We start from the raw sequence: 27,554 nt of genomic DNA, 5'->3' as shown, positions 1-27,554 counted from the left end.
TATACATGTCTATAATGACACTAAACAAAACTTACGATGGGCATTGATAGTTGAGAAAATGTTCTCTTTCCCCTGCAGTAACATTTGTTTTTGTTGAGATGATTAAAAGTATACATTTGTTTGCTGACATACTACATACAGAGGTGACTGCCTTTCACCTTTGTACCCACACACAATAGAAAGGAATTCCCTGGTATGACACTTCTTTAAATAGTCTTATAGGCTGCCATAACAGGCAATACTGCAGATTAAAAGTGCATACCAGTATTATAGGCCTGAGCTAAAGGTGAGGGCCTATTTCCGCTCCAGATTTGCCACCTTGGCCCCACAATTTTGCAACTCCATTCTCGTGGAGTTAAGATCAGTGTCCTCTTATGCCCACTTCAGGAAATCGCTTAAGACACGGCTGTTTTCTCAAGCATACAGTGATCTAGTCTAGATCCTGCGACTCCTCTCTCCCCACTGTCCTCAGCGCCATGAAACCATTTGGTCAACGTGCGCTCTATAAGTGTCTATAACATAACATGAGGCTTTTAGAATATTCTGCCTCAGGAGGGAAACATGTTTAATTTTTTATTTTTTTTAAATACTTCCTTGGAGACACAGGGGATTTACAACCTGTTGCAACTTCGGTGCTCTAGTGCCTTTCACAGCTCATGCTGTGTGTGCCCAATAGTTGCTGCCACACACACAAAGCCAAGGCACACTAAAGATTACACATACACAGCAAGAGCTGTCTGTGAGAGGAGACTGAAGTCGTCTTCTGATTCTAACTCTTCCTTGCGGAACAGCTTTTCTACAGCGAGTGGGGAGGCTCTATGTCTGTCCTTTTCTACAGTGTCTACCTCTCTCATTCTACTGCATGATCCACATATCCTGGAAAGGTAGAAACAAAGGCTGCAGATAAAGACATTAGAAAGTTGACAGCACTGTAGCCCACTGTCTTCAATAGAGCTCTAAACTTTCCAATGTTCTGAAATTTGTTAGAAATTAAAAAAATTGTGCTGTATCACTTATATGCCTACGGACTCGAGACTCGCGACCACCTCAGACATAGAGCAAGGATTTTTCAGAATACCATTAAGGTTACCAGCTAAGTAAATTACTACAGGCTAGAAGTGTTCAGTTAGCACAAAATACGATTTATATCCTGGAAGCACAATTCTCAAGTACACCCGTCTCTTTTACTACTTCTACAATCACTTTTCTAAACAGAAATACAGGTAGCAGTAATACTAATAGAACTGGCGTTGCTACAACTAGTTCCTCTACCCATTAATACTTCTACAATCAGTACATTTACAACTACCTTTCAACAGTATAATTCCCTATTATACAAAATATGTTATTTTGTGTGACTCACGTCTTTCAAATAGTCTTTGAATCAGCAGATCAATGCATAGGTTTCCGTATGAAACGGACTCTATATAAAGTGTAGTCATAGTGTTTGAACCTGATTAGCTGACTCAAAACCACTATGACAATACTTGCAAACATTCCAATCCTATTACTTAACTATTAGGCGTTGAACATACGGAAAAGGACTACTTAAAGAGTTACAATGTTCATGGTTCACAGTTCAGCGCTACTTTAAAAGCAGAATGTTACTCCAATCAAGAACAGTAGAAATTGTTACTAACAGACATAAGACGTTTTTCTGTTTTAATTCTTGCTCAGTAACACACTTGACCATAGACTTGATAACGCTTCTAGTTATGTGAGCTTACCCCACTGAACATGCAGGACAGCATCGGACATCAAGATGAAGCATTCTTGCGTGAGCATTTTACATCATGCTAAATCATTCTAGAGGTGAATCCTGTTTGCAGCTCTTTAAGCGATAACACACATATTTAATCAATGTTATTTCAGTGTTATATACCAAAGCTCAACCGGTAGGTTGATGAAATACCTGCATGTGGGCAATTCTAAATTCTGCCCAAAAACAACCAACTAAAATATTCTTTTGAATTGTAAGTCTACACTAAATAATGCAATTTGTCGACTGATGCAAAGGGGTGGAGGGTACAAAAGATGTGAACAGATCTGAACTTAAGGCAACATTTTCAAATCTCTTGGTGTGCAGTAGCGAACTCATTCCAAATAATGCCTCTTTGAATACAATATAAAAGAAAACATATTTTTACAGTACTAATTCCGCTGCAAAACATATTTCAGTGATCTAGAACACTAAATCAATTTCCATAATATAGTATTGAGTGGAACCATACATTTCTGTGTGAAATTATTTTTATTGTATTTGTCCTGGCTGCTTTTTGACGCACACATTGTCTGGATGGCAAATGAGAAAACTCAAAAGTAACACTGTATCATGCAAGGGAAAATATTGTCTTGCTGTTGGTGTTAGTCGTTTGGCTTCACGTTCCTATTTACATGCAAGCTGCTCAAAATCCAATGAAATATTTACACATATACATAGACAATAAGCACACATGTAAGTAAATCAAATAACATCATTTTTAGTTATTCATATTTATACATTTATTGCCTCCCTGAATCTAAGTCTATCCGATTCGACCTCACAGTGCAAATGGTGCACAGTTTGCATTTTAATAATTGGTTCAAAAATATATAATCCAGTTAAATAACTTTAAGATTAAAATACTGTTTACTGCTTTGGTACCAAATATTTCTCGTAAAATGTCTCTTTTCCATATATACATATAAAGGTTCTGCACTTGTAGAATTTAAATAAAGTGTCAAAGATAAAGATAAACAAACGCAATTATTGCTAAAATACTAAAATACCATTAAAATCATGTACATTCTCTTAATATGTGCAGAAGAGTTTGTAACAGTCCCTTTTGATATTTTGATTTTTTACGATGTCATGCTGGCTGAGCTGAATTGAGGTAAAAATATAATCTGATGTTCTCTGTATAAATATAAAAAACTCTTAAAATCAAACATGAATCCATTATTGGCTTATTTTCAACAAACCCATGCTGATGTTGCAGGCATTTTATGTTACATGGCAGCACGCTGTTATTTGAAAGCATTGGAATGCATGAGGGTGATGATGTTTATGAGGGGGGTGCTAGATGAGGATGCCAGCATCACTTTTGTGTCCCACCTGCTCTAGCTTGTCCAGTTCATTATCAGAAATGGAGCTAAGGCCTCTGAATCCTCCATATTCTTTTTGAGTACCATTTGTTGAGTTTTGGCTAGAGTCCATGGGGCAAACATAGTCCGTTGAGTCATCAAATTTCTTTTTCCTTAAATGGCTGAAATGGGAAAATCCAATCTTCTTTGGCTAAAATAAAACAAAACACAACAAATGTTAGTGTGATAAAAACATGGCTTTATATTTCTCACAAAATACCGAATACCGACTTACTTGAAATAAAGAAAGTGCACAGTAATGTTATTCTAGCAATCCAGCTTCATCTTACTTGATGTACCATTTTCCTTAAAAGCATTTTAAATTTATAACACAGCTTGATCAAGCCAAAATCCTGAGAAAGCCTTGGGGAGAGGCTGAACAGACTCCTAAGATCTAAGCCAGACCCTTGCCTCGCTTGACTCAGCTCTTCGTGTTAATTTGTTGGCTCACCTACCTTGAGCCTTGAGTGTTTATAGTAACCACCCAAATCGCATTTTCAGGCAACATCTTTTATCTGAAATCACCTCTCATTCCCTAGATTTACATGCAACTCACTCAACAGGAGTGGAGGAGGAATTCCGGATCACCCTTTTTCCAACCGTAACTCTGTTTAACCCTTTCCATGCTCATGACGAGCTCAGCTCGTCATGAGGCACAGTGGAGCTGTGCTGATGACGAGCTGAGCTCGTCATAAAACAATGTAAATCTGAAGTCTTCAGCACCGGAGGGGAAAATGTGCAGCAGCGATGTGGTTAAACGGTGGAATTACCAGATGTGTCTCTAACATTATATGTCCTCTGTAGACAAAATATAGCTCTTTCAGGAAGTCCTGAAAGAGCATGATAAAAACAGCAATAACTTTTCAAGTTCTGACAAAATGACCATATGATCCTTATATTTCAGTGGTTAATTTGTAAAGAAATGAGTGCTGGTGTCCAAAGCGCTGCTCAGACACCCACGGGTGATGCTATTAAATGTCACCACGTTGAATACTAAGACTATGTAGTCCTGAATCCACCTTAGGCCTCTCTAATCCATTTCCAGACAATGCCTTCCCCTTTATCACACTCTTGCAGGTTCCTGCTTTCTCCTTTGGTGACGGTTTTTCTGTCTTTCTCTTCCTTCTTTCCAGGTTGTGTGTTTTTTTCGCTCTCTTGATGAAAATGTCGAATGACGAAAAAAAAGTGCTGGTCTCCAAAAATAAGTTCTGGTGTCCCCAATCAGCAACCACTGGCTCAAATAAAGCACTGCTTATAAATATGCAGAAAGACGTCCTTACGTCAGTGGAGATGGCAGGCCATCTCCCATTATCAAATTGATAATGGGGCACACACCTCTGGCTAGTAGAATTCATAGGTCTATCAAAGAAAATAACTTTCATTTTGGTAGGATTTATCTGTAAAACACTCCTTATCATTGCAAGGCTAAAGTCAGTTTTGTTTTGCCCACTCATCCACCATTTATTTGAAGGTTGACATCATGCAGCTACTGATTATATCAATTACCAGCCTTATCAGAAATCCAAAGGACCTCGTAATAAGGTCCTCAATGTATTTTAGCTACCTTGTCATGGAAGCAGAAACAAATACTTAAAAAAAAATATATATATGAATATCTTTAAATTCTAAACTTTTACATGTACACACACACACACACACACACATATATATATACATACATACATACACACACACACCTATATATTTTTTTTTACAGAGTTCAAAGAGGCGATTCTGTTCGTACGGTTTGTTCAGGATTTCCATCAAGCCATTTATTGTTTTTGACAAAACTAAATAAAACTTTCCAAAAATAAGGTTCATCCAATTGGGCTCCACAAGTCAAGTTTCATGAAGATCTGTTTGGTAAAGTAGGTGGATGGGTCAGGGAGGATGAGAAGAGGGTAACCTCATCGCAATGGGATTCTTTGTTCTCTATTACAGAATCAAAATATGCAATTAAACCAAACTTTGCATGAAACCAACTATACTCAAAGGAAAAACTTTTGCATAGTTTGTGTAAATCTGCTCAGTAGTTTATGAGAAATTTGGTTTAAAACGAGTGTTGGGAGGGCTTAAAAGGGTTAAATAGTTCGGGGTATGTAGACTGATATTTTGTAAATCAACCATTGAACCAAATATAAATAAAACAAAAAATCCCAGCCTCAATGTGTTCAAGCCCCATGGCAATGGCTCTTGGAAATGTGTTTTGGCCCCTTGTCTGGTGTGTAGTCCAGGTTTTGAAACCCTTCAGGAGGTCCACCAGGGGCCGACAAGTCACTGAGGGTTTACTAACCAGACAGAGGGTCCCAAATCTGACATTTGGAACCCTGCTCAGTCAACGGTCACATGTGCAAGCAATCCTGCTGCACACAGCTGAAGGTCCCCTGTGGTGGGATGGGTGCAGGACATGGCCCTAGGGCAGGCCCTACAACTAACTCCTGCAGTTCATGTCCAAAGGCTGTGCTCAATGGGCAGAGAATACTTTCACAGAATTTGGATGTAATACAGCAAAGAAATATTTTTGGGGATTGGTTAGCTCCATAATCTATAACCCACACAACAACCATGCAAACCATAACTAGCACACTAAATGCAATGCTTGTGCCCTCACAATTTGTGTACCAATAAGAAACACCACTTAAATGCACAAGGTCCACAAATAACAAGACAAACTCAAACCAATGGCTAATACTATATTCATAGGAATCTCAGTAAAAGTGTTAATGGTAATTTAATATGCAATCTCAACTAAAGATCATTTATGCAACTTGTGAACACATCTGTTGCATCAAAGATGTGGTCATGAGTTTCACATTTAGGGCCTAATTATGAAGCCAGTTGGACTCAAGTGCGCTCCACACCATTGCAGAATCGGGACCGACCGCAGGACTGCATGGTGCGGTTACATACTCCCTTTCGTCTATGGGAGCTTGTGCTGCGGCTGTAAACCGGCTGTAGCATAACCTCCCATAGAGAAATGGGAGACTCTGTTCATCCCTGTATCGTGTGGCAGGCACCTCAGGCTGCCTGCCAAACCGTGCAGGAATTAACAGGGGGGCACCATAGGTGCCCCCTAGGCCTGCAAACGGAGGCCCGACTTGGAAAGCCTGTCAGAAACCTCGTCCATAGGGATTATGGGCAGGCCGCCGACTGGGTGACAGGCTCCTTGAGCCCGTCAGAATCCAGCCGGTATGACGGTCCAGTAATGCAATGGTCGAAACTGAAACCCGACAAGTGGTCAGAGGTTTCTAAGTCTCATCATAATTAGGCCCTTAGTGTGACATTGTGGGAGTTATTATTATGAGAGCTAACAAGAACTTATGAATTCCAGCACTTTTAACATATGTTAAGGTAATGTAAACAATGCCAACCACAACTTCCCTTTAACACCATGCGCGCTAGCGGAATTCCGCTTACACGCTGGGGTTTGCGAAAACGCACTTTACGTGACGAGCTGGGCTCGTCATCAGCGTGCGAGGAGGCTACGCCATGACGAGCCCAGCTCGTCATCAGCGTGGAAGGGGTTAATTGTAGATTAATTTAATGAGGGTAACCCTCCAAGCACCTATTAATTTGTATTGATTATTTGTAGTTATTCATCTCTTTTTTAGTAACCTTTATTAAAAAACAATGGTTAAAGCTAAGCTATAGTTAGGGAAACTTATGTTTCCCATAAAAAACAAGTTTAAACTACACAAACTTTAAAATTTCTAAAGTTAAATTTACATCTTGCATTTACAATTTATCCACCACCTTCAAATATTATAGGTAGCAGACCGCGTTACACACTCTTTTCAGCTCTCTAACCAGACAACACTAACTATAACTTGCCACTATACCATGCACTGTGTTGTGTAAAATAACGTAACTTGAGAAGTTATAAGAGTTGTTATGAATGCTAAGATTTAAATTGTTGTAGGTGATGCAGTATGAAAGGGTATAAACAGTGCATGGAAAACACATGAGTAATAGTTAATGTAGTGCACCGAGTGAGGTGATAAGACTGTTCGGAGGTGCACAACTTATAATTATTTGAGGGTGGTGCGTAAATTATACATCGAAGTCATAATTATAACTTTGCAATGTTTAATTTTTATGTATTTGAAGTTGGGTATGGAAAGAATACATAAGGTATTTCTAACTAATAAATTATCCTTAGCTTTTATTTTTTTCATTGTATGTTAATGAATTTATTTTTTAAAATAAAAAATGTGTTTCAAATCGCAGTGTGGAGTGTCATTGATTGGAGTGACATATGGTCGAGTGTAGTACAGTACAGTGAAGGAAAGAGTCGGAGTCTACAGCTGCAGAATGGAGTGACGTAGAGTGGAGTAGAGTGTTTTACAGTGGAGTGGTGTGTCGTATAGTGGAGTGAAGTATCGTAGAATGGAGCGGCCTGTTGTGTAGTGTAGTGTAGTGTGGTGTCAAACAGTAGAGCTGAGTGCTGAACAGTGGAGTGTTGTCGACTGGAGTGTCATGAAATGGTTTGTAATGGAGCGGAGAGTCAAGTACATTGTTCTAGAATAGCATAGAGTGTAGCTGAGTGTTGTAGAGTGTAGTGCCATGCAGTAGAGTGCCCAAAAGCTTTGCACAGTCTAGTGTTGTACAATGGATATCATTATATCTGAGAACACAGTGCTTGGTAGAGTGGTGAGTTATTGTTAGTGTTGTCTGGTTAGAGAGCTGAAAACAGTGTGTAACACAGTCTGCTACCTATAATATTTGCAGGTGGTGGATACGTTTGTGAAGTTTAAACTTGGTATGTATTGGAAAAATACGTTTTTATAACTATAGCTAAGCTTTAACCTTTGTTTTTTTTCATTGACTTGCAATGTTTTTTTCAAAATGTTTCATAAAAATGTGTTTCAAATTGTAGAGTCCAGTGTTGAAGGTGGAGAGTTGTTATGCGGAGTGTAGTACAGTACAGTGGAGGTGTGTGGTGTTAAGTCTATTGTCATAGACTGGAGTATTGTAGATTGAAATATAGTAGCATATCGTACAGTGTAGTAAAGTGCTGTACATTGTACTCGCAAGGCGAGTCATATACTGGAGTCAAGTATCGTAGACTGGAGCAGCGAGATGTACAGTTGAATGGCGTGTCTAATAGTAGAGTAGGGTGTTGTAGACTGTCAGAGTGGAGCAGAGTAGGGTTGGGTGAAGTAGAGCATCATAGTGGAGTATCATCAACTGCAGTGTCATACAGTACAGTGGAGGAGTATGTCGCAGAGTGCTGTGCCATGTCTTATCGTGGAGTGGGGTATAGTAGAAAGAAAATGATTGGTAGGCTGTTGAGTGTCATACAGTGGCATAGAGTGGATGGGTATACAGTGAAGTAGAGTGTCAGAGTGGCATAGAGTGTATTACAGTTTTGTAGAGTGTAGTTGCATACAGTGAAGTAAATGTAAATGTAAATGTGGGTGTACTTGTAAAGCGCACTGCGACTCCATGGAGTATCCTGGCGCTGAAGACCGCTGGGGAACCCGTCCTGGTTTTCCCTGCGAGATGGTCCCTTTCTGGGTATCTCCAAGGTGAAACCAGGTATCCCCGGCGTCTGTGGGGGGCCGTTGTAGAGATGAGGCAAGCTTAATGCCCAGGTTGCCGAGTGTGTTCCCTGGTTAGAGTAGGCACCGAGGCGAGAATTATCGAGTCCGTTTTACCCTGGTCCGCGACCCTGCCGCGTCAGGAATTGAACCCTGGACCCGGGCCGTTCTCTGCTTACGGGTCTGCCGCCTCTAACCAGTGAGCCACACCACTCCACTCCACTGTAGAGTGTCAGACAGTGGAGCGGAGTATAGTACAGTGGCATAGAGTGGGATGATGTGTAGTAGAATGGAGTACACTGGAGTCGGGAAGTTCAGAGTGGAGTATAGCGTCAGAGTGGAGTTGCATGTCAGACTATAGTGGCCTGGAGTGCAGTAGAGTGGAGTGGCGTAGCATATAGTTGAATAAAGTGTCACAAATTGTAGAAAAGTGTTGAACAGTAGAGTGTTGTACAGTATTGGAAAGTGATGCAGACTACAGTAGAGTGGCATACAGTCTAGTTGATTTTTGTAGAGTGGAGTGGTGTACAGTACAGTGTTGGAGAGTGTGGTACAGTTGATTGGTATACAGTGTTATAGAGTACAATGGCATTGAGTGGCGTACAGTGGAGTAGAGAAGTACTGGAGTAGAGTGGAGCACTGTGTCAGAGTGGAGTGCAGTAATGTGGGGTGTAGTGGCATACAAAGAGTTGCGCACAGTGTCGTATAGTGGACATGAGTGGAGTTGAATGTTTTACAGTGGGATTCAGTCTAGTACAATGTTGTACAGTAGAGTGAAGGGGTTAAGACAGGAGTAAACTGTCGCAATGTGGCATACAGTGTAGTAGAGAGGAGTTGTTTAGAGTACAGCAGGGTGTGAAACAGTTGAGCTGCATAGAGTGGATTCTTGTATAGTAGCACAGAGTGACGTAAAGTCTCATACAGTAGAGTAGAGCTGAGTGGATTTGTGTAATGTAGTGAGAAGCGAAGTACAATAGAGTGTAGTGGTGTGTCAGAGTGAAGTGGTGATGAGTGTACTGGGGTAGCATAGGTAGTAAACTGTTAGAAATTGGAGTGGGGTCTAGTACAGTAGAGTGGAGTGCTGTGGCGCATACAAAAGTGTATAGTGGAATAAAGTGTTGTACATTGGAGCGTAAGGAAGAATAGAGTTGGACAGTGGAGTGTACGGGGATAGAGTGGTGAAGAATGTCATAGAGTGCCATGAAGTGTAGTAAACTTTTAGTGGAATTATATAGAATGGAGGAGAGTATCATATAATGAGTGGAGTGGTGTACACTGTAGTGACAGAGTGGAGTACTGACAAATGGAGTAGCATAGAGTGGAATAGCAAACAGTGGAGTGTAGAGTGGTAAGGAGTGGAAAAGCACAGAATGGAGTGGTGTTTAGTGGAGTAAGGTACAGTGGATTAACGTACAGTGGGGTGGCATACATTAAAATGGCATAGCAAAGAGTTGAGGAAACGTATGTATCGGAGTGGCAACTTATGCAGTAGAGCGGAGTGCTGTGTCATACAGTGTTCAAAAGTGTCGTAGAGTGCTTTACAATAGAGTGTATGGGCATAGAGTGGAGTGCAAATTTGGACAGTGGCGTTACGGCGATAGAATGTAGTAGGATGTTGTAGAGTGGAGGTATATAGAGTGGAAGAGAGTACACTGGAGCAGCAGAGTGGAGCAGCTACAGTGGAGTGGCATAAAGTGAAATAACAGAGTGAAGTAAAGTAGACTGGAGTGGCGTACAGTGGAGTGTCAAGTAATAGCATACAGTGGGGTCATGCACGTATAATTGCATATGCTGTAGTAGCGTACAGTGGAGTAAAGTGAAAGGGTTCAGACTGGAGTGGTGTATTGTGGGGTGGCATAGAGTATAAGAGAATACAGTGGAGTGGGGCACAGTGGAATATCATTCAGCAGAGGGGCAAAGATTGAAGTTGTGTACACTGTATAAGCGTATAATGGAGTGGCATATAGTGGAATAGATCTGAGTACAGTGGAGTGGCATAGAGTAGAATAGCGTAAAATGAAATAGTGTAGATTAGAGTTGAGGGGTTTACAGTGGAGTTAGGTAGACAGTAGTTGTGTACAGAGGAGTGGGGGTATAGTGTAATAGTATATAGTGGAGTGGCATACAATGGACTAGCATAGAATGAAGTGGAGTGGCGTACACTGAAATAGCATAGAGTGGTGTAGTGTATAGAGAAGTGGCATACACTGAAATAGCGTAGAGTGGGTTGGTGTACAGTAGAGTGGCGTAGACTGGAATAGCATATAGTGTAGTGAAGTAGCGTACAGAGCAGTGGCGTTCAGTGAAGTGGAATAGACAGGAGTGACGTACACTGGAATGGGTTTGAGTGTAATAGCATACAGTGGAGTGACAGGTGCCACAAGAGTGAAATAACACAACTGACTCTGTGGAGTTCATTGATGTACAATATGCTTTGAAATATAGGTATTCTCTTACTCTGGCTAACGCAACCATGGTGGTAGTCAACAACATAAATGTATCAGTAAACAAGTCTATCGGGGAAACATGATGGTGCAACTTCACTTTCGGACCAAAATATTTATTATCACTTTCGGTCCTGAAAGGTCATTCATCCACAGCATTATCAAACATACAGAGACTTAAGAATAAATTAAAAAGGTTATACTTGGAAGGGAAAGTATTTGCTCAAAGAAGTGCACAGCGCGAACATAGGTCAAGTCATGAAATGTTTGAGATGCCTTAAGTGCCAGGTGCAAGAATAAAGAAACTAATCACAGACAGCAACACCACAATTTGGGACTGCAAACAATTGAACTTGAATCAACTGGAAGTTAACCTTTTACATTCATCACATAAGATCAGCACATACAAGATGCTATATGCTTAAAAACCTACACTACAGGTGTACTCTAAGGAAATACACACAGCCAAGTGTGCAACATCAAGAGAAAAGAAGACAGCTAGTTTTTTTTAATACAAACAAAGATCATTTCCATTAGGTAAAACCTCTAGGAAAAGAGCACCATCAAGGGAGTGCAAACACTAAAAAGTGTTGATTATGTAGAGCTCTAGTGCCGTTCACACAACAGAGATTATTTTACAGCATAGTCCATTTTCTCTTTGCTTATAGAGCACAGTTCATATCCTCCGACACACTGACAATCAAACTTTACAGCCCCCCTACACTTTTTGCCAGTGCGAGTGTTATCCATAGTGCAAATGAAAATCCACATTGAGCTATGGATGGAACACCAAGCATCTTCTTCCACTAAATGGATTCTTTAGGGGTCAGGTAGGTGATATTTTACAATGTCATCCTTGCAAGACGATTCATCCCTATAATAATCCCTATAGGGTTTTAATTAATTTTGCCTGAAGCCGGATCATCTGGATACTGCACTACATTTTCATGGTGGGCAAATGTGTCTTCCTTCCTGTTACCATTCCCTGCTTATTGGTCAAGTTATGGGATTGGCAATATGGCATAGGTGTAAAGAAAACCTACCTGCATTCCTTGTGTACCCTAGAGGGGTCTTCTGCACACTAAGGACTGGATGTACAGCCGCTTTTTACAGTTGGAAAAGGGTATTCAATCCTATTGCGGTCGTGGCATGTTACAATGCTATTTTGCGAGTAACAGACTTGCAAAATAGCGTTTGCGACTTGCTATTAGGAAGGGGTGCGCCAAGAGTTTACCACCTTTTTCAAGTAGGTGGTAAACCATTCGCAAACGGGAAGGGGTCCTCAGGGTCCACTGCCTGCCCTTAAAAAATTAAACTGAAAAGTTTCATTTTTTCTTTTAAATGCAGCCCATTTTCCTTTAAGGAAAACGGGATGCATTTAAAAAAAAAAAAAAAGAACAGCTTTATTCAATAAGCAGTCCCAGATATGGTAGTCTGCTGACCCCAGCAGGCCACCATCCCTGGGAGTGATAGCCATTCCCAATGGGGTCGCAAATTGCGCTTGCCTCATGAATATTGATGAGGCATGCAATTTGCGACCCCATTGGGAATTGCTAACAGTGTTTGTGACACCGGTGTACATTGCATTTTGTGACTCGCAAACTGCGAGTCGCAAAGCGATGCAATTTGCGACTCGCAAAATGCTAGCATCATACATCTGGTCCCAAATTCATTTTAACAAAAGTAGTGCCCTTTATTGAATATGGCTGCAAAGCTTTTTGCTGTGTGCTCACTATTTCTATGCTTCCCTTTGGATGGTGACCTCACAGGAGTCAGTGCCTTTGTGGTTCAGTGCACTGAATGAGTAAAGAAGCGTTTCTTAGATGATGATACTAAGGGCCATATGTATCAAGATCCAGATTTGCGAATCTCAAATAGCGATTTTTTTGAAATTGCTATTTGAGATTTGCAAATTGGGATGTATGTAGAAAATCGATTTTATTTTGCGATTTCTTAAAATTCCTTAATTGCGATTAGCAAATTGCGAATCGCAATTAAGGAATAATTTCCCATTCATTCCTATGGGCCAGGAGACCCATAGGAATGAATAGGAAGGTATTCTCAATTTGCGATTCGCAATTTGAGAATAATTTCTAGGGTGCAGGGGTGTCCAAAGGACACCCTGTTGCACCCCTGAAATTAGCATGGGTGCACATGTGGCGCACATACATGCCCTAAGGGGATGTATGTGCTTCACATTGCACTTTGAAAAATGCAAAAAAGTGATTTTTTCAAGGAATTCGCAAATTACCACCAAGTTGGTGGTAGTTTGCGATTCCTTAAGGCCAATATGCATTTTTTTAGTGCTTCTTACATTGCATTTAAGGAATCGCTATATTTGCGATTCCTTAAATGCAACTGCAAAATTAGGAAACACAAATTTTGCGATTCCTTATTTTGCACTCAATTTTGCTACATACATACCATTTAGTGAAATTTTGGCGTTTGCAAACCCATTTGAGCTTCATACATATAGCCCTAAGTGAATAATTTTTCTTGAATGTCTTTGACGAAATCAACTCAGCAGAAAAATACGCCTCATCTTTAGCACAGTTTTATTTCATTTTAAAGAGTGCAAAACTATTTTCTTAATTGAAGATTGATGAAATTCGACTTTCTGTCGCAGGAGAATTCAGTTTTCCAATAAAGCTGGCCTTGTAAGTATCAGGCACCAGCTTCTGCCTCACTATTGGAAATTACTGGAAATATCCTTGCTCTACTCATGGCTGTTCAAGTATAATTCTGGCCTCACAAGAACACGACTGGAACAAATAAAGTCTGGCGGGGCCACATACTTTCAGGCCATATGAGATTTATTCTACACCTTACAAAGGCAAGCGTTTGTTTTGCTATTTGGTTTGATGTAATCTAAAAACATTCCCAAAGTCTTTCGAGTAACATTTTTTATTGACAAGAGTGTCTCTAACCAAACACGATGGAGAAAAAAAAAAGGAATCTGGAGTAATCATTGAAATGAGATTCTTTCAGAGTTCCAGTCAACTTCACAAGGGAGTTTGAGTGACACCATACTGGGTTTCTGAACAAGATGCTGTACTGTTAGACAGTAAATACCCATATTTCATTTCATATATCAAAGCCAAATCTTGTTTCAAACGTTTCAGATCGCATTGTAATACCCACTGATAAGGATGATAACCTCAAACTAAAAAAAAAAGAAAAAGGATTAGGGGCAGCATACCTGAACCTCTAAAATATTTCAGAAGCAATTGCAGTCCTTGTGCGCCGTGGGATTCCCATAAAAGGGGCGTCTTGCCATTATTATGAACAATCCTCTTCTCAAGATTCTGCACTAACCAAATAATTAGGCCTATGCAGTAAATTCTCCTCCGCTCGCGGAATATGCGGAATTTGGATAAATTTGCATTCCGCAGAGAACGAAGAATTGCCAAAAATTCTGCGATCCACGGCTTGGCGGAATTTTTCGCTTGTTCGCGCTTTCAAAATGCATGTTCACAAGATATTTCTCCCCGCGAGCACGCAAACAGAATTCGCGAACAGGAAAAAAGCATTGCGAACGGGCGGAACAAGCAATTCCGCATGTTCGCTGAACTTTTGCGTGCTCGCAGAGGTTTTTACCGTTTCGCTGAGCATTGCGTAGCGTGACTACGCAAATTCCGCCCCCCTACAAATAACGTTGCATCTAGCTGTACTAGTCAAACAACGTTATGTCATTGGGTACAATCAATATAAGCTGCAGGACAGTCCTGCAACTGCGCAATTTGTGGATCTGGGTGAGAAATTGTACTCATTTGCACTTTAATTTAATTACAATCTGAAGAAAATCGCAGCTGTTGATTGTGCAACTGAAACCTTGCCGTCTTTGACAACTTGTAACCTTGTTTCACCCCCTCCTTTTCCTTTCTGGGTAACATTTTATGTTGTTTACGGTGGCCTAGAATGATAGCCATTGTTTTATTTTATGTATGTCATACAAGTACCACAACGAGATACAGGGCATACAAATATGTACTAAAACAAAATGAGCAGTTATACAGAATATCCACTTGCCCTCACATTTATGTTTAATGCAAAGAGAAACCAATGCAGTGACTGAACTGTTTAACATACCCGGACTTTAGCTGTCGTGTTCAATGGTGCGTAGGTCGCGCATTCGATTATTTCTCTTTTTTCCTGCTTGGCCTCTGCGCCGATCAACATGTGGAAGTTAGTAGTGAGGTGCCGCCTCAGTAGGGTCTTTTGGGGTGGAATGTTAAGAAGCATGGCCAGTGTGTCTGCATTAAAACGAGGCTCGAGAATCTGCACAAGAAACATTTGAAGAAAGTTATTGTTTACATGTTAAAAAATACATGTAAAAGTAGCATCTACATACACAGACTGCGCTTTCATTGATTTACGAAATAGGATTGTTTTTAATAATGGTCTTCTGAAATATTGCCTGAATTCTGAATGCTTTGTTCTGCCTCTTTGTGAACGGGGTAATCGCTCACCTGACCAGGATTCCCAACACTGATGCCCCAAAACTGACTGGCAGCAGGGTGCCCGCAATTATGTTTGCGGATGACAACCTGCTGCTGTCTAAATCCCCGATGGGCATACAACGAGTCTTGGACGGTTTTCTGGAGTTCTGCACAGAAAGGGGACTCGAAATCAACCCCCAGAAAACCAAATACCCGATTCTCAATCCCAAGCCCCTTAACCGCCCACCTCCCCTGCTAGGTACAGTCCAACTGGAACGGGTCCACACAATCGAATACCTGGGGATCACCCTCAATGAAAACCTAACGTGGTCGGCACACCAGTCAAAAGCAAACATCAAACTGGCACAGTTGGTGGGTGGTACAATGAGATTAGCGAATAAATCACCCTACCGGCCACTCACCCCTGTCATTCAAATCTATAAGGCACAGGCCCGGGGGGGTGTCACATATGGGGGTGAGTTGTGGGGCCACATTCCATCACCAAAATTATTGACTACCGAGAATAAGTTTCTGAGGCAGATTGCTGCTCTTCCGTTGAGTACTCCAATTCTTCCTCTCAGGCTGGATATGGGTCTCCGGCCCATAACGGAGGAGCTGGGGCTCAAACCTTTAGCATTCTGGTGACGCCTATATTTTGATTACTAAAGTTGTTTAATGCGTTTTTAACTTTAAAATGAAAAATTCTGTGATGCTATGTATATCTTTTATGATCATGTGATCGAAATAAAGATTTTTGGAATGGAAATGGAAATATTGCAAGAAAAATTAGTTAATGTAGCTGTATCTAAATCTGTGATGAGAATGATACGACAAAATATTTGAGCCTGTAAACACAAACGGCCTATCTGCAGGTCAAATAGTTGACACAAGACTCATTTATGAGGCTAACTCTCACTCTTCATAGTCTTATTTCGCATATTTCTGTTAGTTTCACCTGCGAAAGAAGCATGACAAACTAGTTGCATTTATTTTTAATAGAAGAATTTACTGGAGAGTGTAGGCGTGCATAAACAAGCACATGTAAATTGCAAATGCTTCTTTGCTGCCACTATTGGCTTTGCCCATGCTTTTAGAATTGTGACCCAAGCACTGGCTAAGCCAATAAGGGTGGATGGCCATCTTGGTTTAGACAGACACAATGCACATAAACTGGGTTTCACCTATTTAGTCCACCATGATTTTTCGTTTTTGACACCTGCTTTTTGGACATTCACTCACAGTAACATTTAGATGGAATGTACCCTAAAGTACAGTATGGCTACACTTAGGCCTGCTGGGCCAAGCAAGGTAGCAAACTGGAGTAAAACATGCACACCAAGTTTGAATCGGCATTTCTTAATAACCCACATTCACATCTTATGGGACTTCAGGATATGCCATATTTCTCTGGCTCAACTCATAACCAGATTCTGGGTCTTTCCTTTCCTTACTGAGCAAAGTTAATGTCTCGGTTCCCTAGGGAACAAAGGCCTCCCCAGCCAAAATGGCAATCAACAGCGCCTACTCCAGTTTTTGTGAAAGGAAGGGGAGGTAATGTACCTCTGATAATTAGCATGTCACACTGCACCTGGATTGAAAAGCCCAGATCCTCTGGAACGAAGGAGGGGACCAGACATGAGGAGCCCACCTTTGAAGTTTTCCTAGGAAGGTATCAAGCAGCTGTTCCACCTAGGGGCAGAGCAGAGGCCCTCAGAAGAGGTCTTACAAGAGGAAACTTAAAGTCACCATTTTGGATCGCCCCAGAATGCTGTACAGGAGGGTTGGGACAGTGGTGGAGGGATGATGAGGCATCCTAGGATTGGCTAGGGGAGACTGATTCCAAGAATTTACTTTCCTACTTTCCATCCCCAAAACACTGAACAAGGGAGAGACAGTGGAGAAGACCCTGGACATTGGAGAACCAACAGCAAAAGGACACCCAGGCAGAAGGAGAATCCACTTGATATGCTAAAAGAATGAACTAAAGACTAAGGAACATGACTGGAGCTGACCACCAGGACTAAAATAGGCAAGCGATGCTAGCACACTTGTGCCCGCCCCTGTGTAACAGTGGGGAGAAAGGGCCTACTGGAGGACTTCTGTGGAATGGCATTTGACTTTGATGCTGACACACAGGTGCACTGTAAGATGCACTTGTAGCATGGGGCTTGGAGAGTGCATGGGGAGGGAGAGTTTTTCCGCTTGCTGGCTGTTGAAAGCACCGCCACACTCTCAAGCAGAAGTGAGCCATAGGAGCTTAGGCAAAGAACAGGTCAGTAGCAGTAACAAATCTAGCTCCCCATACAAAGTGCCATTTAGAGACTAGGAAACCTAAAAAGAAGATCCAGGGGCAGTATCATACATACAGTGCATTTTCCATTTATAAGGTGCACTCGGTGCAATGAAGAAAAATGTGCAGGATAAAGATGAATGCGCTTCCCTGGGGGCAGCCGCTTACTCGCCCTGCCTTGGGGGTAGTGCAGTCATGTGAAAAACAGAGTGGCTGCTTTGAAGCCGCTCCGTGTTTCACAGTGCAGGCGGCGACACACCTGCACTTTCAAGGGGGATTAGAGATCTCCTTGCCAGCGGGGCAGTGAGTGACTGCACCCACCTGCAACGGGATATCTGCAGTAAGGGTGCGCACCCTTTTAGGTGGTGCAATGTCCGCGCAGATGACGCGTGCATTTCACCAGATTTTACCTTTACGTGCACCCCATTTTGTAGTCTGTTTTTGTCTCTCATTTCAGTTTTCCAAGAAGCTTTGGTTTGGTTGCTCATTTTTTAGCATTACTCTCACTATGCTGAAGCAGGACGGGGAGTCTGTAACAGGGTGGCTAGATTATAAAATATGTGCAGCTAACACTTGGCTACCTGCCAGCATTATGCCACCTGTAGCAGAGAGCCATCCATTGGATTCAGTGTGGTGTTCTGACACACAGTCACCACTCGGATGAGCACAGTTTTATAAATATAACTGAAAGCATACGAAGATCCTTTATTTAACATGCTAAGGAAACAAGGGGCTAAAATCTTCCCATGTTATCAAGAGAGCATTGGCCTTTACAAGGTCAATCCTGTCCTCAAATCTTCAATACCTGATCTGTTGGGCAAATTTGATGTCCTAAGGGAAAATAAGAATGTAGCGGTTGTCTACTGCTCTAGTCGGAAGCTAGAACCCCAAGTGGATCCAGAGTCAGTGAATCCAGTGCAAGAGCAGTTGCCAGTCAAATTGGCTAATGAACATGGAATGTACCAGCATCGTTTCTTTGAAACCTATCTCTATACCACATACCCTGCTCCCTATAATACTTCAAGTCCTGGGCACTATGGTAGAAACACACCCATAACATTTCATAAATAATTACCTGCAAGTACCATTTGGTCTCCTTCCTAGGGTTTGTACTGGGAACTGCATTCTTAGTGCCCACTATGGGTGCCTTAGCCTAGAATTCATCGCTATTACTAGTTCAACTTTACTAGTGAGCAGATGAATTCATGAAGTGACTAGAGGCCACTACTGTGTTTAATCTTCTTAAAAGCCCAAGCACTCTGTGACAGTAGAAAGTAGTGGGTGACAATTGACTTGTCTGAAATCTTCTAAATCGGGGTATTAAAATCAAGATTAAAACAAGTAAAAGTAGTTGGTTGTGTTTGGGAATGGACACAGTACCATTTTTTTAGGTGACGTGCTGGTTCAATATTTGTTTGTCCTTGATACACCTATGCATGATTACTAGAATACCATTAGAGAAGCTTCTTAAACAATGACATTAACAGCCCCTCCCTCGTTCATCTCATCCTCAATTCAGCTTCCTGTAAAGGAAGCATTAGCATTTGCTTGCTGTAAAGTGCAGGATACTGAAGCAGAATGTGAATTTAGGGAAATCAGTGCTTCTAATATACCTTGTATCATGCTCACTTCAGCCCTTACATTCGTAAGTTTCTCAATTTTTAGCATGTTTCAGGGTTAGTGTTTGATTTTTTGAAAACTTTTTTGCTCTCATTTGCCAGATCATGGGCACCACATTTATTTATAAATGTATTAATGTGGTATTTGTATACTGTAAAACTAGCCAAAAGGCAGCAAAGAGCTGTACAGGGTCAAAACTGGAATTCTGAAGCAGGTGGGATATGACCAGGGATCATCGGTAAAAGCAAAAGCTGTAAGCCACTTGATAACAGCTACTATCTTTTAACCACTTGAATAAGGTATATCACAAATATATCCTATTCATGATGTTGGGTTCCAGCTTTGGTGCTGATCAATGCAGCTTTTTATGTTGAATATAAATACATATTTATGAATGCCTGGTTACAAATAGTTTATGCACACCATCCACAATTTGATGTGCTCAAAAACCTGAAGGAAATTTAGGACCTTCTTCAGGTGTCATAATAATATTATTATCACTTATAAAGCGCCTGGTTACACCATCAGGTGTGTCCTCGCATTGAGGCTAACTTTTCAGAAGGGGAGAAGGAAAAAAGGGACATATAGCTGGAATAGCCAGGTCTTCTATTTTTTTCGGAAGACGGTCTCCGATGGTTCAGCACGAAGTGAGAGGGGAAGTGAGTTCCAATTTTTGGCCGCTAGATAACTGAACGTGCGTGCGCCCATTCTTCATTTTGTTCTTTAGGGATTTAAACCAGATAGGTCCCAGTCGATCTGAGATGGCGAGTAGGGTATAAGGGGCAAGTAAGTCATAAAGATAGCTTGGACCTTTGCCCTGCAGGCTACGATGACTAATGCATAAGGCTTTGAAAATAATTATTTTCTTAATCAGCAGCCAGTGCAAGTCAGCAAGTGCCTTCCCAGTAGACGCCCTCCTAGGAAGCTTCGGAACGAAGCGAGCCACCGCATTCTGAATACATAGCAGCTTGTGACGGCTTTTTTTGTTGCTCCCAGATATAGGACGTTTCCGTAGTCTGATTGGGATGTTACCAACGCGTGGACTAGGGTTTTTCTAGCTGGGATTGGGAGAACGTTCAGAGCTTTCCTTAACATTCTAAGGATTCCAAAGCACTTCCCTGAAATATATTATTGTAATCTTACCAATAGAGACACATCAATATATAGGATGTTATAATAAGGTAGTCCTACGGGTACCACTGTGTTGCACTGAAGACCACAAAGAATGGGGGGTGGAACACTGACTTGAATTTGTCTGGTTGTCTAAATCTGCAAGTGGAGCACATGATCAGAGTTCCTCGCACCCTGGTAAACGTCATGTACACGGGAACACCTTCCACAATGGCTAAAATATTGCTTTAATTTAGCTGAGCCCATTTGAGGCAGTGTGTGGTTGACCCTTGGCAAGTTTAACTAAAACTTTATGATGTGGAGGCCCCATCAGGAATGTAAACACATGTGAACCCACTCTTGGCTTTGAGGGAACATCAACTGAGGCTACCCTCATTTAGAAGTCCCTCAAATACTAAGTAGGAGTAACCACTAGTGGGGGAAGATCAACAAAACAATGCCACTATTTCTCTCAGACACAATGTACTTGGAAAACCAGGATGAAATTTGACAAACTAGGCTGCAAGCCCGACCAGAGATCTTTAGAAGACTAGGAAGGGAAAATATCCTGTATTGACACTACTTATTTTGAAAATATGGAAATTCATACAAACAGGAGGCTACCATTGTAAGACCACAAAGGCAAAACTGTAGCTTTCAAGGTGAGCTTCTGTTAACTCACAGTCTTTACTTTTAGGGAGCTTACATCGGAGGTAGGTAAATAAGGATGATCATTACATTACAGGTAAGTACCTGGTGAATATTTACTTTGCATGAATTTTGTAAGGGATTGTTCTTTGTGGGCATGTACGTCACAGGTTAAGTGGGAGATGTATATATATATCTATCTATCTACATAGTTAATACATATATATACAAATATATATATTGCAAAGTCGTCTCCCTCACGAGAAATAGAACAGATCGCACTCCGATATCGTGCAAAGTTTTAAGTGATTTATTATCCAAATACTCTATCGAATTGAAAACACTTAACGAGCTATTTGTTTATATATTAATTTCACATTTTTTTATTATTATTATTATATTTTTTTTCGCAACATTTATGTTTATAGTTGGTTCAAGGAGAGCCAATAGGAACTAAAGCAAAACATATAAGGTTAAAATTGTGAAGGTTAATATGGTAAAATGCTTTGTGCTCCAAATCAATGAAGACAAGGTCGAGACAATTGATATATTATCTGAGAGTCAGCCACTGGAGGCTTATATTAACAAAGATTGAAATAGCAAGAAAATGCAGATAAGATGCAAGTATGAGCCTTAAAAAATCTAAGATAACCTTAAAACAAACTAATACAATATTGCAATTGAGGCTCCCGAATTCCAATTTGACACCAGTCAGTTGTGTCTTAATTAATTTTTTCTTTATTCTTGCACAAAAAAACTTTAATTTAAAGAATGTTTGTTCAATGCACTACTATTACCATAATGCCCCAACACCAGAAAACAGGAAATGATGTCAGCAATGTAGCACTGCTTAAATAATCCTGTGGGTGTTGTGGGCGTTACCGTGATCAAGAACTCGACTGAGTTCGAAACGCGTTGGTGTGTTTTCAATTCGATGGAGTATTTGGATAATAAATCACTTTAAACTTTGCACGATATCGGAGTGCGATCTGTTCTGTTTCTCGTGAGGGAGAAGACTTTGCAATATTGGCGGCTTTGCTCTGCCGCGAGATCACGCACAGCTGCAAGCAGCGCCCTGTCCGTGAACAGAGCTACACAGGGAATCACAAATATATATATATATGGGTGCCTAAGTTTGTTGCATTGTGGAGACCCGAGGGAGCGCTTTTAACTCAAGAATACAGAGAAATGGTGGCACGCCCCACTCCTTGACTCACCTGTCAGCTATTTCCTTCAGTGTGGTGTTTCCCTACCCTACGGATCCCTTTCGCTGGAACCTAGCATTCTGGGACGTGTAGTGCGTTGAACTCCCGGGGACTACACGTCGGACATCCCGCTCTGGCTGGAGTGGGAGGGATTGGGTCAGAACTGAGCAGGAGGACTATAGAAGTTCAGGGGGAAGGGGCCTGTTCATTTCAGCATTACTGGGCACCGAAGAAGGCCTCACGGCCGAAATGCATTTGCCTGATGCACTCATGAGAATAAATGGCTCCCTGGTACCCCCCCATTGTGGCTTCTATTTATTCTTTTATTCAAAGGAGGTGCGCACATATATATATATATATATATATATATATATATATATATATATATATATATACACACACACACACTCAAATGTATATATATATTAGTTTCTAGGTTCAAGGATGGAGACTTTACAGGAGTAGTAAGACGTTATTCGGGTTCAGGGATGGGTAGTGTGTAGTAATATTACATGGTATGGAGGAATTATGGTGGTTAGTTTCTAGAAGTAGTAAGGGTTTTTAAGCCTCAGGAATGGGATGTGTTATAGAGTAGTAAGTGGTGTTTAGAGTTCAGGGATGGTCAGTATAAGGGTTAGCAGGGGGATTTTAGGATCCGGGGATGGGTAGTGTACCGAGTCAACAACAGATTTTTAAGATTTAAGGATGGGTAGTGTAAGGAGGTAGCCTACTTTTTTAGGGTTGAGGTAGGATGCTAAATAGGGGTAGTGAGTTTAATACACATCTCACATTCTATGGGCTTAAAAATAATGCCTACCTATTAAGTAAAGGAACTAGCGATAAAGACATGTGATGTAAAGTCTCTTGCAATTAGTTGACATGCAGACTATTGCCACTCCCGATGTAAAAATAGTGATGTATGAGCTCTTGATGTAATGTACTCCAGAAGAAATGACTGGCATTCGCACTCTACAGTGCATGTGCAGTGAGTTAACCTATCGTGTAACAAATTCTATAAACATACTTACAATAAGACCACCATGAACACCACTCCCTCGAAGGTTTGGCGCATATTCTGCAAGATCAACTGACCTCAGCCACTCCATGACTCTGTGATTTGACCACTGAACGACTTCGGAAGGTGATATATTATTCTGTTGAAATAGACAGATAATTGATGCTAAATCAATATTATCGTTAAAAAACTGCACCCATGTTAAACGGTTAACTTTTTTTTTATTGGTAGTCAATATCGAGGTTTTATAAAACACTACCGATTTAAGGGTGACTGTTTGAAAATTGTATGTATAAAATGCTGCCACAAATCTTACAATCATGGCTATCCCACCAAAGAACACAAAAACATAAAATTGATATAGCTTTATTATAATATCCTGCTGAGATTAGAAAAGTAAACTAAAGAACAATTAAAATATCAACATAATTTTCAATGTACCCTAACGAGTATTATTCCATCTTTCCATTCCTCAGCTCTTTCACAATATGCACTGAGATATATGCCTTTCAAGACTATTTGTGTCACTGATAGTTTTTTATTTGTAGAATTGCTTTAATGGTAAAGATAGCCATCTTTACATTTTGTTGGTATTAAGATATACAATTTGCAACAACATCAAGTTTATTCAGCTTATGGACGTATTGTGTCTGTTGTACCTCATCTGCAGGGCGCCTCCGTAGACAATTTGGATTAAATTTGTTTGCATGTAGCACATGGATGGCACATTTAATACTGAGATGATGTAACTGACTGGTAACTTTAAGAAATAGAAGATCATTCTGCAATGAAGAAAATGAAGAAGGAAATCTGTTTAAACATTTTTAAAAATGCAATTTGAATGTAAATTTCATGCAAACAATGTTATATGTAAATATGACTATATATATATATATATATATATATATATATATATATATATATATATATATATATACACACACACACACACACACATATATATACACATATACTAATTATACACATTTGTACAGTGAATGAAGACCTGGATAAATGCAAATGGTGTTTGTTGTTCAATCATTGTCTATAGTACTAACAACGGAGAATAATATTTCCTGGTACAGGCATATACATTTTATTAAGCCTCACACAGTAGCCTTTGAAATTAATTACTGTGTGGTTAGTATATTTTACTAAGGGCAAACGGTTCTATGAGTGTATACACAATGTAAAGAAACGTGTCAAAAAATGCTGTAACATTGTAGTGTAGTTCCTATATTCCCAATAGGCTCTGCGCATTGGAATAACATAAACAGCAGTGTAGACGAAGGACTGAGGTCATCTAGGTCTCTACTGACTATGTTAGACTTAATTAGTTTTGCCAGCTAGCTCAGAGGTCACTAGAAACTTTCTCGAATGAATAGGGAGGGGTTAACTTCCCTGATTTAGACAAGAAGGGATTAGCTTCTGACAACCATATAATATGACAACTTTGCTCCTCCAGAATAAGGAGTAAATCTCCACAGTCGTGTGAAAACAATAGACAGCTATTTCACTCAGTCATGCATGCATGCTTAATTTCACCAGGGTGCAGAGAAATAGAGAGACGGGCGTTTTCAATAAAAGGTGTTATTTTATTGAGCAGTCTTCTTTCTCATGCAAGAGAAATGAATAGACACAATTGCAATACTTATCATGAAGTAAAGTGCGAACAGTAAAAGGAGTATTATGAAATAATACTGTAAAAGCATTGATATGGTTTCTTAGCCATATGATACTTTAAAACGGATAAAATATTTACATACATAAAACATTGACTAACGAACTCAACTGGTGCTTCTAAGATACGCCTACCCCGGTGTACGTGACCTAAGCCTAATACGTGGGAAGGAGTAAGTAAGTTGCAGTTTTAAGTTAAGTTGGGTTTTTTGCCAAGAATCTGAATCAAGAATTCTCTTTAAAGTTTGAATCAGCTCCGGACCTTGGTTATAGAATGAAGGAGGTCTTGTATCTCGTTTTCAGTACTCGATCTCCCAGTAACCCGCAAGGGTGACTGGAAACACCGGAGCTGGATTTCTACGTGAGAAAAAGCAGCTTCTTTCCCGGTGTGTCAAAAAGAGGGACGGCTTCCTTCGGCTCTCGCATCAGCTGGGCTTCGGATAAGTAGATAGCCGCTCTGCTCCACACCACCGTGTGTTGCTTAAGGCAGGTGTTGGTATACCTGGAAGGTGCCGTGTTTGACGTAAGGTTGGACATAAGACGTCAATAAAAGATGTCACTAAGAACAGGCCGTTCTTTTAGTGCTCACAGGAGTTCTATGACAAATCAAAACAAAGGCAATTCCCAGGTTGCTGGAGGTTTGGTTTGTTGAAAGAACTCGTTGTGCTCTCTAGGAGTCTAAGGAAGTAGCCTTGCCGTATTTAGGCTGCATGGGCTATGACTAAATATGGGTATGACTCTTATGCCTTTATAAGGACATGATTTATTATAACCTTATAAGGGCATAAATCTGGAATATTTAATTAGGGTCCTAGATACATTCACAACAATATAGCTTACCATATAACAGCAGACATCATTAAAAACATCTTTTCTCAGCCAATATTCTGCTGCCACATAATTTCATTGATTCTTATTTCATATATGTCCAAGGCTACTCTATAAATGGACAAAATCAATATTAAATTACCAAAATGTCTGGGGTAATGGAAGTGACATCAAGCACCTTTTGATTTTGACAACATGACAGGTTGATACCCTGCAAGTTCATAGATCCACAATTGTCTCTGCATAATATGGAAACAATAATTGGCTGGGAGGCTCAGTTCATGCCAACTGAGAGGCCTTCCTTCATACATCAGCATCCACCCGGCGTAGGCGCATCGCCTTTGTCACAAGAGTTCTTCATTTCAAGCACCGATGGGGCTGATTAGAGAATGTTCACCCTGCCCTCTAAAGAGAATTGGTGTTGATCTGTGGTCTGCATATTGTCCTCTGGCCTTGAGATTTGCCATTGCATGCCTAAATAATTGTCAATCTTCTTCACCATGAATAACCACCTAGGCAATTTAATGCTATAAGCCAAGACCTAGATATTACCTGTGCTTTGCTCAACATATGGAAAACGTATTTTTCCTTTTCCATCCTTGGAAAGTATTTTTTCATTGAGGTAATTTTTCTACATCTTGGTCACTCAGAGACAATCGTGCAACTCATCACTTTAAATAAAGACAATAAGGCAGTCCTGATCTACTGTGACGTGTAGCAGCATACATCACTGTAGATACTGTAGATAATGTTATTCTATAAAAGAAAACAGACTAACATAAATATATGTCACTGCTCCAAGATGCATCTTGACATCCTCACTGATCAGCACGATGGAGAAACCATCTATTTCATGAGAGGATGAAAATTTCCTCGCCAGCCAAAGAACTGTGCACTGGAGTTGTACAGGAGATTTGGGAGTTTTCTAGCACACCAGATTATGTAGGTTGCAGTTTCCAAACTCTGCCAAGGGGGGCATCTTTTGTTTATACAGGACTGCAAATTCTGAGACATGTTTAATCCACCTCTGAACACTTAGGCCTGTGCACCTACTGTTCAGGTAACCTTTGAAACTATACCTTTACAACATATCCTATAATTGAAATTCAAAACCCCCTTAAAAGTAGCAAATGAGTAAATGCCAGAGAGATGGACATCAGCGTCTCGCAGCCATCATAAAAGCGAAACTATCATCCAACAGAAATATACCTCACCATTTTCATCACTGATTATTACTGTGAAGAACTCAGAACCTCCATAACACCAACACAGACACTGATACTATGAAAGCAAATCCTAATTGTACCAATGCAACATACCAAAACATATTATCTGTTCTGATAGATGGTCAATGTAAACCAACGTGATTTAAAGTGGTGAAAGGTTTACACCATATGACATACACATATCTTCCACACTGTGTTATCACTTGCTGTGATGTCATACTATATTCCGGAAGAGGTAAAAGATCAGTTTCACCATCAATGCAAATAGGCGTATTTTTGCCCCTTCAAAAATGGGTAAGAACATCCTAAACAGTTGGATAGACCCATGCTTTGCAACCTCTTTTATAGTGAGTTCATGCATTTGTTTAGAATTTTATTGTGAACAC

General features: G+C 40.5%; 1 protein-coding gene across 25 annotated transcripts in view; it reads right to left on the bottom strand.

The window, feature by feature from the left end:
• Positions 1–2,232: 2,232 nt before the first annotated feature.
• The window catches only part of PPFIBP2 (PPFIB scaffold protein 2), a 1,093,831-nt gene continuing 1,068,509 nt past the window's right edge, over positions 2,233–27,554 (bottom strand). For all 25 annotated transcript variants that reach the window (XM_086955895.1, XM_086955898.1, XM_086955897.1 and 22 more), the window contains 4 exons: positions 24,094–24,216; positions 23,448–23,573; positions 15,197–15,385; positions 2,233–3,274 (listed from right to left, as the gene is read on the bottom strand). In XM_086955895.1, the coding sequence (XP_086812021.1) occupies positions 3,059–3,274; positions 15,197–15,385; positions 23,448–23,573; positions 24,094–24,216 (654 nt within the window). In that variant the 3' untranslated portion in view covers positions 2,233–3,058. The remainder of the gene's footprint in view (positions 3,275–15,196; positions 15,386–23,447; positions 23,574–24,093; positions 24,217–27,554) is intronic.

Source organism: Lissotriton vulgaris, chromosome 2_1, assembly GCF_964263255.1.
Source record: "Lissotriton vulgaris chromosome 2_1, aLisVul1.2, whole genome shotgun sequence".
NCBI classification, from domain to species: domain Eukaryota; kingdom Metazoa; phylum Chordata; class Amphibia; order Caudata; family Salamandridae; genus Lissotriton; species Lissotriton vulgaris.
The sequence above is the reverse complement of the archived record's forward strand: the minus strand, read 5'-3'. Positions and strand labels throughout refer to the sequence as shown.